General features: G+C 65.6%; 1 protein-coding gene across 7 annotated transcripts in view; it reads left to right on the forward strand.

Moving 5' to 3' along the window:
• Window positions 1–15,357, forward strand: part of DOCK6 (dedicator of cytokinesis 6) — a 57,022-nt gene that overhangs the window by 8,797 nt on the left and 32,868 nt on the right. For all 7 annotated transcript variants that reach the window (XM_084610424.1, XM_084610426.1, XM_084610425.1 and 4 more), the window contains exons 2-14: window positions 4,176–4,266; window positions 5,875–6,050; window positions 6,875–6,943; window positions 7,744–7,855; window positions 8,107–8,319; window positions 8,648–8,733; window positions 9,343–9,409; window positions 10,589–10,738; window positions 10,896–10,976; window positions 11,514–11,670; window positions 12,377–12,501; window positions 12,748–12,841; window positions 13,323–13,485. In XM_084610424.1, coding sequence (XP_084466550.1) covers window positions 4,176–4,266; window positions 5,875–6,050; window positions 6,875–6,943; window positions 7,744–7,855; window positions 8,107–8,319; window positions 8,648–8,733; window positions 9,343–9,409; window positions 10,589–10,738; window positions 10,896–10,976; window positions 11,514–11,670; window positions 12,377–12,501; window positions 12,748–12,841; window positions 13,323–13,485 — 1,584 coding nt within the window. The remainder of the gene's footprint in view (window positions 1–4,175; window positions 4,267–5,874; window positions 6,051–6,874; window positions 6,944–7,743; window positions 7,856–8,106; window positions 8,320–8,647; window positions 8,734–9,342; window positions 9,410–10,588; window positions 10,739–10,895; window positions 10,977–11,513; window positions 11,671–12,376; window positions 12,502–12,747; window positions 12,842–13,322; window positions 13,486–15,357) is intronic.

Consider the following 15,357-nt stretch of genomic DNA (forward strand, 5'->3'; position numbering starts at 1 on the left):
GCGGAAGCTCAGGGACCTGGCCGACCTCAGGGTGGTACGGACCATGAGGAGAGGCTGCCAGGAGAGGTTCCTGTGGGAGAAGGGGTTCCTGTACCGAGAATGGGCTCCCCCAAGGGAAGTAGAGTCCTGTGGGATCAGGAGGCAGCTGGTCGTCCCCCAGAAGTATCGCCGCAGGCTCCTGTACCTGGCCCATGACATCCCCCTCGCAGGGCACCAGGGAATCCGGCGCACCCGGCAGAGGTTGCTACAGAACTTTTACTGGCCCGGGGTCTTTACCACGGTCCGGCAGTATTGCTGATCCTGTGACCCCTGTCAGAGGGTGGGGAAGGCCCGGGACAAGGGGAAAGCGGCTTTGAGACCTTTGCCCATCACAGAGGAGCCTTTCCAGAAGGTGGCCATGGACATCGTGGGGCCTCTCAGCAAGACGACCCTGTCGGGGAAGAAATACATTCTGGGGGTGGTAGATTTTGCCACCCGCTACCCCAAGGCAGTGCCCTCAGCTTCCATTGAGGCAGACACCATGGCCAATGCGCTCCTGACCATTTTCAGCCGAGTGGGGGTTCCCCAAGGAAGTCTTGACAGACCAAGGCTCCAACTTCATGTCGGCCCTGCTCCGGTGCTTGTGGGAGAAATGTGGGGTCCGGCACGACTGGGCCTCAGCTTATCACCCCCAGTCCAATGGGCTGGTGGAGAGGTTCAATGGGACGCTAAAGATGATGCTGAAAACCTTTATGGACCAGCACCCACAGGATTGGGACAAGTACTTACTGCACCTGCTGTTCGCGTACAGGGAGGTGCCCCAGGAGTCGACCGGATTTTCGCCTTTCAAACTGTTATATGGAAGGAGGGTGAGGGGCCCCCTGGACCTGATGAGAGACGAGTGGGAGGGGAAGGCCACTCCCGATGGAGAGTCAGTGGTGGAGTATGTCCTGATCTTCCGAGAGAGACTGGCTGAACTCATGGGCCTGGCCAGGGAGAATCTGGCCCGAGCCCAGAGGAAGCAGAAGGTCTGGTATGACCGCACGGCACGGGCCCGGGCCTACGCCACCGGGGATCAGGTGATGGTTCTCATCCCTGTGAGAAAGAACAAACTACAGGCCACCTGGGAGAGCCCTTTCAAGGTTGTCAAGCAGCTCAGTGAGGTAAACTATGTGGTGGAGCTGTTGAACCGGGCGCACCACCGCCGGGTGTACCATGTGAACATGATGAAGCCATATTATGCCAGGGGAAATGTGGTGTTGGCCGTGTGTGGACAGTGGGAGGAGCAGGGAGATGACCCTTTAGTAGATCTATTCCCTGGGACCAGAGCTGGTTCCCCCCTGGAAACAATTCCCCTCTCGGATCAGCTAACCCCTGCCCAGCAAGCTGAGGTCAGGGGGGTGCTGCATCCGTCCCGACAGCTGTTTTCCAACCAGCCTGGATGCACTAATCTGACTGTCCACCGGGTGCAGATGGGGTCGCACCCACCGATAAGATGCTCCCCCTTCCGAGTCACAGGGAAAACTGCTCAGGACCTGGAAAGAGAGGTCCGGGACATGCTGGCTTTGGGGGTGATCCAGCCATCTGCCAGCCCTTGGGCCTCGCCGGTGGTGCTGGTCCCCAAAAAGGACGGGTCGGTCTGGTTCTGTGTGGACGATCGGAAGCTCAATGCCATCACTGTATCTGATGCCTACACCATGCCCAGGCCTGATGAGCTCCTAGACAAGCTCGGAGGAGCTCGGTACCTTTCCACCATGGACCTTACAAAGGGCTACTGGCAAGTGCCGCTGGATGCAGATGCCCAGCTGAAATCAGCCTTTATCACCCCTCTGGGGCTCTATGAGTTCCTGACCCTGCCTTTTGGCCTCAAGGGAGCGCCGGCCACCTTCCAGCGCCTAGTGGACCAGCTCCTGAGGGGGATGGAGAGTTTTGCCGTGGCGTATATTGATGACATCTGTGTCTTTAGCCAGACCTGGGAGGACCATGTGTCCCAGGTTAGACAAGTGCTGGACTGACTCCAGGGGGCTGGGCTGACTGTAAAAGCAGAGAAGTGCAAGGTGGGGATGGCGGAAGTATCTTACCTGGGCTAACCGGGTGGGGAGCGGCCGCCTAAATCCGGAACCAGCCAAGGTGGAGGTGATCAGAGACTGGCCCGCTCCCCACATCAAAAAGCAGGTCCAAGCCTTTATTGGGATGGCAGGATGCTACCGAAGATTTGTGCCCCACTTTAGCACCATAGCCACCCCCATCACTGAGCTATGCAAGAAGGGGAAGCCAGACAAGGTGGTCTGGACCGAGCAGTGCCAGGAGGCTTTCCGGGCGCTGAAAGAGGCTCTGGTCAGTGGCCCAGTTCTGGCAAACCCAGACTTTGACAAGCCCTTTGTGGTGTTCACCAATGCCTCAGACACGGGACTGGGGGCGGTGTTAATGCAGGAGGATGAAAAGGGGGAGACACACCCCATCGGGTACCTGAGCAAGAAGTTGCTACCCCGGGAGCAACACTACGTGGCCATCGAGAAGGAGTGCCTGGCCATGGTGTGGGCCCTCAAGAAACTAGAGCCCTATCTCTTCGGGCGACACTTCACCGTCTACACCGACCACTCGCCCCTGACCTGGCTGCACCAGATGAAAGGAGCCAACGCCAAGCTCCTGAGATGGAGCCTGCTCCTGCAGGATTACGACCTGTCCACGCGAAGGGAAGAGCCAACCTGATAGCGGATGCGCTGTCCCGGAGAGGGGGCCCCGAACTTCCCCAGGTCACTGGTTAGAGTGACCCCGCTCAGTTCAGTCTTGAAGGGGGGGGAGATGTGACGCAGCAGGGAGGGGGGAGTGTTGACCTGGGAATGTGCCCTGGGGAGGGGAGACCTGAGAGCCTGTCACCTGAGCCAGGAGGGGGAGGAGGAGGTAACACCTCTGCCCGGGAATGTGGACAGAGGCTGCAGAAGGGAGCCTGCTGGGGGGGTTTAGTTTCAGTTTGGGGCTGGGTGGAGGAACGCAGGGAACCCCAGGGCTGGGGTCTAAGCTCCCTGCTCCCCCAGAAGGACTTGACTGAGGGGTCCTGGTTGTACCCACAAGCTCTGTTTTGGACTGTGTTCCTGTTGTCCAATAAACCTTCTGTTTTACTGGCTGGCTGAGAGTCTCAGTGAATCTCAGGAAGAGGGGTGCAGGGCCTGGACTCCCCCACACGCCGTGACAGCAGGATTCCTGGGTTCTATTCCTGCCTCTGCCACTGGCTTGCTGGGTGCCTTAGGGCAAGCCCCTTCCCTGCTCTGTGCCTCAGTTTCCCCATCTGTGAAATGGGGGTGATGGTAACCACCTTTGGAGAGAGCTTGCAGATCTACTAAACCCAGGCCTGCTGTTTCCTGCCAACTCCCTTACCTAGCAGTAGGTGTATTACGGTAGCACGTAGGAGCCCTCACCAAGATCAGGGCCCCGTCGTGTTGGGTGCTGCCCGGACCCCAGCAGTGATCGGGGCCCCGTCGTGCCAGGCACTGCACAGATCCAGTGCGGGACAGTCCCTAACCCAGTGAGAGAAAAATGGAAGGATCATTAGCGGCATGTTACAGGTGAGGGAAACTGAGGCACGGGGCAGCCCTATGACTTACCCAAGGTCACACAGGGAGTCAGTAGCAGAGCCCGGGTGTCCTCAGTGCACATCACTGAGAGAAGGGGAATTAAAAACCAAATGCTGTGGTGAAGCAAGGAGGCTCCCCCAGGCTCGCTGGTGCCACCCCCAGGCCTTGGGGCGATTCGTGGAGGGGAGCTCAGAGCCTGCCAGGCCAGCTGAGGCTGAGAGAGCAAAGTTGGGCTGTGATGGGAGATGGGGCGGGGAGGGAGGGGCCGGGGGCAGCGCAGCCCTGGGAGGGGAAGGGGGGGACAGCAGCTGCTGGCCTGGGGCTGGGCGCGCATTTCTCCAGCTCAGTTGTGTGCAGTGTGCGTCTTGTTTGATCTAATCTGCAGCCGGGCACAGAGGGGGGAGTTCACGGGGGTTGGGGGGGGCCGGGGCTGCGAGCCTGGACTCCTGGGTTCTGTTCGGAGCGGGAATGTGACCTAGTGGTTAGACCAGAGGACTGGGGGACAGGAAGGACGAGCGAATGGCCCCCTGCCCGAACCCCCAGCCCCCCTCGTCCGGCTCCCTGCCCCGCGGGATCGGCCGAGCCCAGGGCGCTATCTCCCCTGACCCGTGTCTCTTGCAGGACGGTGGCCGCCGAGGTGCGGAAGCAGGTGTCCCGGGAGTATGGCGGGTCCCCCCAGCTCTCCAAGAAGCGCAGTGGCTCCCAGCAGTTGGTGAGTACCCCAGCGCCCCGCGTCCCTCAGCCCCCGGCACTGACGGGCTCTCAGCGTGGTCCGGCCACTAGTGGGGGACAGAGCCACCTTGGGGAACGTCACCGCCGGCACCTGCCATTGGCTCTTCCCCTGTAGCCTCTCCCCTTCCCAAAGCATCATGGGAACGTCCCGGGACTCTACCTCACTGGTCCCGCCCTTCCCATCCCCGTCTTGCCCGACCCTGCCCACCACTCTGGGCGCGGGGGGGGGGGGCGGACAGCAGGCATCGAACCTGCCACCTCGGTGTGTAAAGGCGGCACCCTCCTGCCCGAGCTGGCGCTGCCGAGGGCTGGGAGTCGCGGCTGGAGCCGGCTCGTGGCCCCCGCTAGACATGGGGCCGTGGTGAGGGCCCCAGCACCCGGGCGAGGAGCCAGCCGCGCTGTTCCCTGTTGTCCCTTCTCCGCTCCAGGACCCTGGGGGCCCTTGGGGGCTTAGTGAGGGGCCCGCAGCAGGGATGGGGACGGCGCGGACTCCCCCTCTACAACGGTTTCCAGGCCTCTCTCCCGCGCTGCCTCTTGTCCTGCGGCGAACCCGCTGAGCTTTAAAAGGAGGTGGAGCTGTTAGACGGGGAGTGGGGTCTAGTGGCTAGAGTGGGTGGGGGAGAAGACTGGGAGCCAGGACTCCTGGGTTCTCCACCCAGCTCTGGGAGGAGAGTGGGGGGCTAGTGGTTAGAGCAGGGGGGTTGCACTGGGGGGAGCATGCCGTGGAGAATGGGGTGTTTCCATCCGTCTCCCGGTCCCATGTGCTGGCAGGCTCAGGGCCGGCGCATTGGCCTCCGGGAGCCCCAGGCCGAGTGGCTGGGGCCAGGCGCCAAGGGGGAGGGTTCTGGCGTGCTTTAGATCTAACCGCGTTGGTTTCCCCTTCCCTTTCCCGTGTGGTTTCAGTGTCTTGCCCTCACTTCCTGCCCGGTTAGTGCCGGCCCGGCAGGCGCTTGTGGGCAGGTCGGCGCTGAGATTTCCTCTGGCACAGATGGCTTGTGCTACCCGTGCCCCCTCCCGTCAGCCAGCGTGGCCCCCGCCCAGCCCAGGAGTATTGAGAGAGCCCCCTTGGCCAGCCACGTGCCGGCAGCTGCCCGACTTCCTGCCGCCTCTCAGTGGCCAGTCTGGGAGGATGCCTGGGGAGGAGCCGGGGGGCTGCAGGGAGTGATGCTGGGGGTTCGCTTGGGGCGCTCTATTCCCAGTCGATACTGACTCTCAGCTGTGCGGGGCTGCCAGGAGCTCAGCCGGGGTCGCTCTCCCTGCTCAGTCAGGCAGTGATGTGGTACCCCAGATTGCACACTGTTGGCAAAGGAACCCAGGAGTCCTGAGTCTCCTGCTCCAATCACTGGACCCCACTCCCCTCCCGGAGCCGGGGATAGAACCCAGGAGTCCTGCTCCCAGCCCCCTGCTCTAACCCTTAGCTTATCCCACCGCTGTGGGGAGCGCAGCCTGTCTCATCCTTGGGGGTCCACACTGGGGTTGTCCCAGCTCCAACCACCAGCAGGGGGCAGCGGTGAGGTGGGGTTTGCAGGGAGCTGCCCTGGCTGCATTGGGACGATCCCGCCCTGTGCTGACCGGTCTGTCCCCGCAGGTGCCGCTGACGGAGGTGGTGGAGCCGGTGGACTTCGAGGAGTACCTGGCTGCCCACCCCCCCGAGGTGGAGCCTGGCCCACTCCGTGACCTGGTCGAGTTCCCCGCTGATGACGTGGAGGTGGTCCGGGAGCCGCGGGAATGCCGCACGCTGGAACCGGGGTTACCCGACGAGGGGTGGGTGCCTGGGCCGGGGCTTGCTGCTGAATGTGGGAGTGGGGTGGGACCTGGCCCTGTGTGGTGGTGCAAGAGACCCCCAGCCCTGGATGGGGCACTGCAGATTAGCATCTCAGTACTGCCCAGCCACCAGCAGGGGGCAGCGCATTTAGCACAGGGTCCTACGTCTTGGGACATTTTGTCCTCCCCCTGGGGAAACTGAGCCACCAGGGGGACTGACCAGACTGGGGAGGCGGGGACTCAGGACAAGGGGCCTGGCCTGGGCTATACAGACTGGATGGGGGCGGGGACTCTGGATAAGGGGCGTGGCCTGAGCCATACAGACCGGACAGGGGTGGGGACTTGAGGCATCAGAGCTCATGAATTCTCAGCTTCCAGCCCCGTGATCACCCCCCACCCTCTCTGTGTCTCACCCCCTTGCCGTGCACACCCTGTGCCTGGCTCAGCCCCGTCCTCTGCTGCACAAGGGGTGCTTTGAGATGGGGCATATGAGCATTCCTCCACTTTGGCACGTCCCCGGCCTGGACGCATGGCTGGGATAATTCTCCTTGCCTGCCCCCGGGGGCTGTGACGAGGCTTAATTAGGGAGTTATAATTAAATAATGCCGGCAGAGTGACTTGCTCAAGGTCACCCAGCCGGCCAGCGGCAGAGCCAGGAAGCGGGAACCCAGGTGTCCTGGCAGTTCTGAAGGCTGCGGGGTTGGAAAAGAGGCCCCTGGGGTTGTGGTGTACCCGCTGCTCCCTGGAGCTGCCCAAGCGTCCCCTGCCCTCGTCCCTCCCCCCGCTGATTCAGAGGCGAGCCCTGTGTGTTTCCCTCCCGCCAGGAAGCTGGATGCCCGGGTGCGGGACGCGGTGCAGGTCTACACGGAGGACTGGCTGGTGGTGCGGAGGAAGTAAGTTGGCGGAGCACCCCACGGCCGGTCGGAGGGGGCAGGGCAAGCCCGGAGCCAGCGCCCGGAGCCAGCGCCCGTGGACAGCTTCCAGTGCTGCGCTTTGGAGCCAGGCCTGTCTCCCGTCCCCTCTCCCCGCAGGCTGAAATCGCTGGCCCACTACATGCCTGGCGGGAGGCCAGGGGGATGGGCCCAGCACGCTGGCGCGTGGCTGGGTTGCCCGGAGCTATACCGGAGCCAGCCGCCCGCTATGGGCTTCCAAACTCCTGGTAACCGGATCCGTTCAGTCCTTAGAGAAAGGGACCTTGTTTCTCCTGGTGCCTGGGGCTCGGTCAGCCGAGCCCGGCTCTGCCTCGTGTCCCGGAGGCGGGCGCAACTGGTGGCTTGGCCAAGGGACAATGATCTGTTTGTCCTCTGCCCATCTGTCCGTCCCTCAGCCCGGGTTACACAGCAGCTGAATCCTTGGGAAGGAGGGGAGCACCAACCCCTGTTTTACAGATGGAGAAATCAAGGCACAGAGCAGGGATGGTTAGTTCCTGGCTCCCTTTCCTGTGCTCCGACCCTGAGTCCCCGCCCCTCTCTACCTGGGCTGGGGTGATCCAGGTGTGTTGTTCCCTGCCCCCCCTCCCCCATGCAAGGGCGACCCATCATGTGGCTGAAATAAAGGGGGAGGATGATGGGAACTATCCTTTCTTGCACCTCTCCCCCCATCCCCCAGGCAATAGCCTGGTCTCCCTCGCTCCCATTGTGGGGCTGCGCTGCGGGGGGCCGGGGGATGTGACCAAGGCTCCCCGCGCCCGCAGGTACCAGCGTCTCAGCACCATGTACAGCCCCCACACGGCCGAGCGGCAGCGGCAGAGACAGACAGGGCTGCCCCGGCAGGTCTTCGAGCTGGACGAGGCCGCGGAGGAGCCGGTGAGGCCAGGGGGCGAGGGAGGATGCCCCCGGGCAGAGCGTGGCCCCAGCTGGGGGATCTGGAGGGGAAGAGGCCTGGCTGGGACGGCGGTATCGTCTGCAGGGGTCGGGGGGCTGGGCCGGAGGGACATTGGGGTAGAGGGAGGATGTTGGGGGGGCTGGGACGGGGGTGTTGTGGGGTGACAGGGCTGGGCTGGCCTGGGGTGGTGGGAGGCGGCCTGGCGCCCCCTCACCCCTCCCCACCCCCTCAGGAGGAGCTGAAGCGCCGCTCGCCCTCCCTGGACGACACGCCCCGGGGCAGCTGGGCCTCCAGCATCTTCGACCTGAAGAACTCGGTGGCCGACCCGCTGCTGCCCACCCTGCTGGAGCACACGGCGATGGAGGAGGTCGACCGGCGTAACGAGGAGCTGCGCAAGGAGAACCGGCACCCGGAGCTCCTGGCCCTCTTCCCCGCCCCTGACGAGGTGAGCCCCGCCGCGGGGAACGGGCCGGGTCCCCTTTCCTAGGTGTGTTAAGGTGGTGTCCCAATGCCCCGAGCGAGATCGGGGCCCCCTCTTTGGGCTGGGCCCTGCCCCAACAAGCTCTCAGTCTAAACATACCCGGGGGGAGGGGAAACTGAGGCACAGAGCTGAAGTCAGTGGCAGAGCCGGGAATAGAGCCCTGGTGTCTTCACAAGGCCGCAGGGCCTGCGTGTGCAGCGGGTATAAAGGCAGGGTCTGGGTGGCTGCGTGGGGCGGGCTGGGGGCCCTGGGTTCGAGAGGCCACTCTCACCGCTGCTCCCCCTGCCGGCAGGACGAGGCGGTGGAGCGCTGCAGCCTGCCCGAGATGCCCCGGGAGCACTTCGGCCAGCGGATCCTGGTGAAGTGCCTGTCTCTCAAGTAAGTCGCCCCCCCATCATCACAGCGAGGGAGCTAGGGGCTGCGGGGGCTCCCTGGGGCTGGGGGGAGGTAGTGTTTCCATCCCCGCTGCGGGGAGGAGCCCGCCAGAGCCAAGCGAACTGCCCTGGAGGCTGGGCCTGTCCAGCAGGGGGAGGAGAGGTCTCTGGGTAGGGTGGGGTCCCCTGGCTCCCCCCGCAGAATGGGAGGAGGGGCTGGCTGTGAGGGCGAACAGCTCAGCCTTGGATGTCCATGCTGAGCCCTGCTCATCCCTAGGACCACTGGGGGGCATGTGGGGGCAGTGATATCTGTGTTGGAGGGGAAACTGAGGCACTGGGGGTGGGGCTTCGCCATGGCGGCCCAGTGAGTAGTGGCAGATCCTGGAATGGAACCCAGGAATCCAGTCCCTCCCTTCCCCCCCCCCCCCGCTCTAACCACTAGACCCCGCTCCCCCCGAGCTGGGAATGGAACCCAGGTGTCCTGGCTCGCAGCCGCCTAGGCCACACTGCCCCCTGAGTGCCGAGGGGTGTGGGGCTGGGGGTGGGGGGTGGCTGTGGGGCTGTTGCTCCCAGCTGAAGGGCCCTGATGCGCTCGCTGTCTCCCTGGTGCCAGGTTTGAGATCGAGATCGAGCCCATCTTCGGGACACTTGCCCTGTATGATATCAAGGAAAAGAAAAAGGTACCCGATGGCCCCGCCCCATCGGGGCATGTGCCAGGCCAGGGGGGCGGGGACGCAGGGTGAGGGGCGTGTCCTCGGCTGTACTGACCAGATGGGTGGGCGGGGAGCCTGTCCTGGGCTGTACTGACTGAACGGGGGGCCAAGGACACAGGGTGAGGGGCATGTCCTGGCCTGGTCTATACCTACTGGGCAGAGGGGCGGGGATGCAGGACAGGGGGTGTGGCTGGGCCGTACTGACCAGGGGGCGGGGATGCAGGGTGAGGGGCGTGGCCTGGGCTGGACGGTCACGGGGTCCCTGGGCGATGCTCTGGAACTGCTCCCCACGAAAGCCAGGCAGGACCCTGGGGAAGTCTCCTCTCTGGGAGCAGCCTGTCTGCAGGACACACAGCTCACCCGGCTCCACCTTCCTGGGTCTGACCTCGGAGCATTCAGCCTCCTCTGCCCCTCCATGCGCTTCCCACAGCCAGTCCGCCCAGCCGGGGTCCTGGGGAAGCCAGAGGGTCCTGCCCCCCAACTCCGCAGTCAGACGGGACTCTCAGCCAGCCAGTAACACAGAAGGTTTATTAGACGACAGGAACATGGTCTAAACCAGAGCTTGTAGGTGCAGAGAACAGGACCCCTCAGCTGGGTCCATTCTGGGGGGCAGTGAGCCAGACAACCACGTCTGCCCTTCACTCCATGTCCCCAGCCAGCCCCAAACTGAAACTCTCTCCAGCCCCTCCTCCCCTGGACTTTGTCCCTTTCCTGAGCCAGAAGGTCACCCGAGTCCTTTGTTCTCCAACCCTTTAGCTCTCACCTTGCAGGGGGGAAGGGCCAGGCCATCAGTGGCCAGGAAACGGTGTTGGCCATTGTCTGTGTCCAGACCACTGCACACACCTGCCCTCTAGGGCTCTGCAATGATCATACACCCTTACCCCACCCCCTAGATACTTAAGAACTGCCTAGGGGAAACTGAGGTACCCCCACACTATTCAGAGGAAACATTAAGAACAGTCCCGCTTCCTCACAAATGACCAGGGGGCAGGGATGTGGGGTGGGGGGCGTGGCCTGGGGCGTACTGACCAGGGGTGAGGGGCAGGGCCTGGGCCGTACTGACTGGGCTGGGGGGCTGAGGGGCAGGGCCCTGGCCAGCCCACGTGCAGGCTCTGTCTCCTGCTCTCACCTTTGCTCCGTCCCTAGATCTCCGAGAACTTCTACTTCGACCTCAACTCGGAGCAGGTGAAGGGGCTGCTGCGGGCGCCCGGCGCCCACCCCGCCATCTCCACACTGGCACGCTCCGCCATCTTCTCCATCACCTACCCCTCCCCCGACATCTTCCTGGTCATCAAGGTGAGGGGGGGGGGGCTCCCAGCCTCCTGCTCTAACCACTAGACCTCACTCCCGAGAGCTGGAACCCAGGAGTCCTGGCTCCCAGCCCACCCCCCCTGCTCTAAGCACTGGCCCCCACTCCCCTCCCCAGTGGGTCACTGTTCCTCTTCTCCCCCAGCTGGAGAAGGTACTGCAGCAGGGGGACATCGGGGACTGCTGTGAGCCCTACATGGTCATGAAGGAGACGGACACAGCCAAGGTAGGTGCTGCCTCGGAGCCAGCCCGTCCTCCCTGCTCTAACCACTGAGCACCACTGCCCTCCCAGAGCCCGGGAGAGAACCCCGGAGTCCTAGTTCCCAGCGTCCCCCGCTCTAGCCACTCAGCACCAATGCCCTCCCCAGAGCCAGGGAGAGAACCCCGGAGTCCTAGTTCCCAGCGTCCCCCTCTCTAGCCACTCAGCACCAATGCCCTCCCCAGAGCCAGGGAGAGAACCCAGGAGTCCTAGTTCCCAGCGTCCCCCTCTCTAGCCACTCAGCACCAATGCCCTCCCCAGAGCCAGGGAGAGAACCCCGGAGTCCTAGTTCCCAGCGTCCCCCTCTCTAGCCACTCAGCACCAATGCCCTCCCCAGAGCCAGGGAGAGAACCCAGGAGTCCTGGCTCCCAGCCCCCCCACTCTAACAGGGGTACGGCTCTGACAGTGGCAGTGCAATGCCCCCGTGCCCCAGAGGGCTCGGTGTGGGGCTCGGTGTGAGCTGGGGTTGCCCCACCACGTTAACTCGGTGCCCGCCCGCCCCAGAACAAGGAGAAGCTGGAGAAGCTGCGTGGGGCGGTGGAGCAGTTCTGCGGCCGTCTGGGCCGGTACCGCATGCCCTTCGCCTGGACGGCCATCCACCTGCTGAACATCGCCAGCACCGCCGGGGCCCTGGAGCGGGAGGCCGCCGACGCCGAGAGCGGTGAGCCCGGCGGGGGGGCAGCACGTGGGGCACGGGCCTGGGCGCGGTCCGGAGACCTCCCTGGCGCCACGTTCCCCGCAGCCTGGGGCTGGGGGGCGCTGCCGGGCTTGGTAGGGGGCATTCTGCCCTCTGGCTCGGTGCTGGCCCCAGTGCCCCCGGGATGGGGCTCAGCGGGGGGCACTCTCCCCTGGCAGGCAGGGCTGGCCCCGGGGCGGGATGGGGCTCAGCGGGGGGCACTGGCCCCTGGCAGGCAGGGCTGGCCCCGGGGCGGGATGGGGCTCAGCGGGGGGCACTGGCCCCTGGCAGGCAGGGCTGGCCCCAGAGCCCCGGGCCCGAGCTAGGGGGCGCTGTGCTGCAGGAGGTCATGGCTGCTGCGGGGGGTTAACGGTTCCTGTTCCCCGTGTCTGAGCGCTGGCCGCGCCCGCCCCCCGTGGGTACAGTGGGCCGCAGGTTTCTTACCAGTGGCTGCAAAGGCAGCTGCTGCCTCCCACCCCAGAGGTGGCTGCAAAAAAACCCCAACCCTTCGTCGTCTAGCTGAGCTGGGGGCCCCCCGAGAAGAGTCTGGGCGCTACCGGGCTTCTCCCTGGGCGGCCGGCAGGCCCAGTGGAGCCGGGTGTGTCGCCGGTTGGCACGGCCCGTGGGGCTTTGCTGGGCCTGCCCGCTGGGAGCCCCCTTGCCCGCGGTGACCACCCCCCCCCCCCGGCAGAGCGCCGGGGCACCTGGAACGAGCGCAAGCGGAGGACGCTGGAGCGCGTGAGCGCCGGGGAGGAGCCGTGCAGCTTCGGCAGCTTCCGCCCCGCCACCCTGACCGTCACCAACTTCTTCAAACAGGTAACGGGGCGGGGCGCCCCCTGCTGGCCCTGGTAGGGGTTGCTTCGCTTTTAGGGCGGGTGGGGCTTGGGGTGGATGGAGGCAGCATTTAGGGTGCTTCGGGGGGGTGGAGCTGCTCGTTGTGTGATGGGCAGCTGGGGCTATGGGGTGTCTTTGCTGTGGGGGCGCCTGGCCGCCTTGTGGCTCTGGGGGCTGGTGCCAGACGCCGCAGCCCCCTCCGCTCTCACGCTCGCCCGGCCCCCGCAGGAAGGCGACCGCCTGAGCACCGAGGACCTGTACAAGTTCCTGGCGGACATGAGGCGCCCGTCCTCACTGCTGCGCCGGCTGCGGCCCGTCACAGGTGCGGCTGGCAGGGACGGTGTGGGCTCTGTGTACTGGGGGGGGGGGCGGTTAGGGGCCCATACGCAGCAGTAAGGCCCCCCAGGGAAGCTGACTATGCCCCCTTCAGGGGGCGGGGCCCCAGGGGCAGCCACAGAGCCACACCGGCAATGGCCGCTGCACCCAGGGCAACCCTCACGGCTGCTCTAACCTACATCGAGGCCAAAGGAGCCTCCGGCAGCTCTGGGGGAGGGGAGCTCCAAGCCCCGCCCCCTCCCGGGTCCCACCTTTTCCCTGCCCTGGGCCAGGGGCCAGGTGCCTTCCCCGGTTGGATTCTTCCTTGGGCCCCTTCCCACCAGCCCCTGGGCTCAGTCCTGTGTGTTAGCGTAGCCGTGGCCCTCCTTTCCCATCAGGCACCGGGCCGGCTCTGGCCCTGGGGGTCTGCCCCATGCACCGGCCCCATAGCGCTAAGATCCTTACGGCCCGTCGCCTCCTCTCTGCAGCTCAGTTCAAGGTGGACATCTCGCCGGCGCCCGAGAGCCCCTACTACTGCCTCTCCCCGGAGCTGCTGCACGTCAAGCCCTACCCGGACCCCCGGGTGCGGCCCACCAAGGAGATCCTGGAGTTCCCAGCCCGGGAGGTCTATGTCCCCCACACCACCTACAGGTGGGTGGCAGCCGAGTGGGCACCCGTGAGCACGTGGGCTGCTGGCCTCTCCTGGGGAGTCACGGGCCACGCGGCGACACCCGGGCACTGCGCAATCGGCGATCAGATGGGCGCTTTGCTGATCAGTAGGGCCGGGCGCGTCCGCTGGGACCCCTGGTACGGCCAGAGGGGCTGGCTACCAGCCCTGAGTGCACCCACGAAAGCCGCTGGGAAAATGTGACTGAAGGGGTAGTCTGATTTCTGAAGGGCAACAACAAAGATGGGGTGTGGGGAGTCGGGGCTGGGATAGTGGAGGGGCTGCAGGTTGAGAATGCGAGCCACCGGCAGAGCTGGGGGGGCAGGGGCTGTGGGTTGGGAGTGAGGGCCACCGGCAGGGCTGGGGGGGCAGGGCTGGGGTAGCAGGGGGCTGTGGGTTGGGAGTGAGGGCCACCGGCAGAGCTGGAGGGGCAGGGCTGGGGTAGCAGGGGGCTGTGGGTTGGGAGTGAGGGCCACCGGCAGAGCTGGAGGGGCAGGGCTGGGGTAGCAGGGGGCTGTGGGTTGGGAGTGAGGGCCACCGGCAGAGCTGGGGGGGCAGGGCTGGGCTGGCAGGGGGCTGCCGGTCACGAGTGAGGGCCACCAGCAGAGCTGGGGGGCAGGGATGGGGTAGCAGGGGGCTGTGGGTTGGGAGTGAGGGCCACTGGCAGAGCTGGGGGGCAGGGCTGGGCTAGCAGGGGGCTGCGGGTTGGGAGTGAGGGGCAGCAGCAGGGCTGTGAGCCCAGGGCTGGGTTGGTGGGGGCTGCGGGTCGGGAGTGAGGGGCACTGGCAGAGCTTGGGGGAGCCAGGGGCTGGGACAGCGGGGGCTGCAGGTCGGGATTGAGGGCCACCGGCAGAGCTGTGTTATGGGGGAGCTTTTCCCTCGCGCCCCTGTAGAAGCCAGAGTCACTTTCTCTCCAATCAGCTCCAGGAGGAGGGCGGCTCCCCCCTGCCCCAGGTTCATTTATTTCCCAGGGGAGATGTGGGGGGGAGGGAGGGAGGCTCCGGCGCTCGGTGCCAGAGCCCCCGTGAGGCGTGTCCGTCCCCCGGGAGCCAGGGTCCTCCAGATCCAGCGGCCCGGCTGGCGCGGCCTGGCCCCTCATCGCAGCGCGCCCTGGAGCCGGGGTCCCCGCGGCCAGCTGGGCGTGTGCTCTCCGGGCCATCCCTCGCAGCCGTGAGGCTCCGTGTGGGTTTCCTCCGCCGTCCCGTGGGGCCTGATCATGTCCTGGTGCCAGCCTGGCCCTCCATCTGCCAGGGGAGGAGTGGGCAGGCTGAGAGCAGGCGGGGGCTGGGCAGCGGAGGGGGGGCAATCGGCATCGTGGCGGGGGGACCGACTGGCTTTTCAGGGAGACCACCTGGGCTCCGCCCCCACAGGCAGCACCCAAAGGAGCCGATCCCGCTCACAGACCCAGGGTCCCCAGCCTGGCTCAGGCCCCCTGGCTGCAGAGGGCGGGCGGGCTGGGGGGGGGGGATAGTTGTGCCTGAGAGCTGGGGATCATAGGCAACATGGGCTCGTGGCTAGTGCGATGGCCACAGGGCACCTGGTTCTAATCCCAGCTCTGCTAGGCCCTCTCTGCCTCAGTTTCCCTGTGGGTAGCGATGCCAGCCTTTCCCACGGCAGCCCTGAGCTGTGGCCCCCCAATCTCTCCCAAGCCGAGCTCCCCTCCCCGCCATCCTGCGGGGGCCTTGCCTGCTTCCGGAGCCGGGCCAGCTGCTCCGTCTGCCTGGCCACTTGCTCCTGCCACTGCCAGGCCGCGTCCGCCAGGGACCGGAGAGTGAGGTTCTGCCGCTCCACGTGCGTCTGGGGAGAGGCGGGGGTCAGAGACGCCCCCGCCAGCCGCGCTCTCCCCAGCTCCCCTC

The sequence above is a fragment of the Lepidochelys olivacea genome (assembly GCF_965140295.1).
Source record: "Lepidochelys olivacea isolate rLepOli2 genome assembly, chromosome: 20".
Lineage (NCBI taxonomy): Eukaryota > Metazoa > Chordata > Testudines > Cheloniidae > Lepidochelys > Lepidochelys olivacea.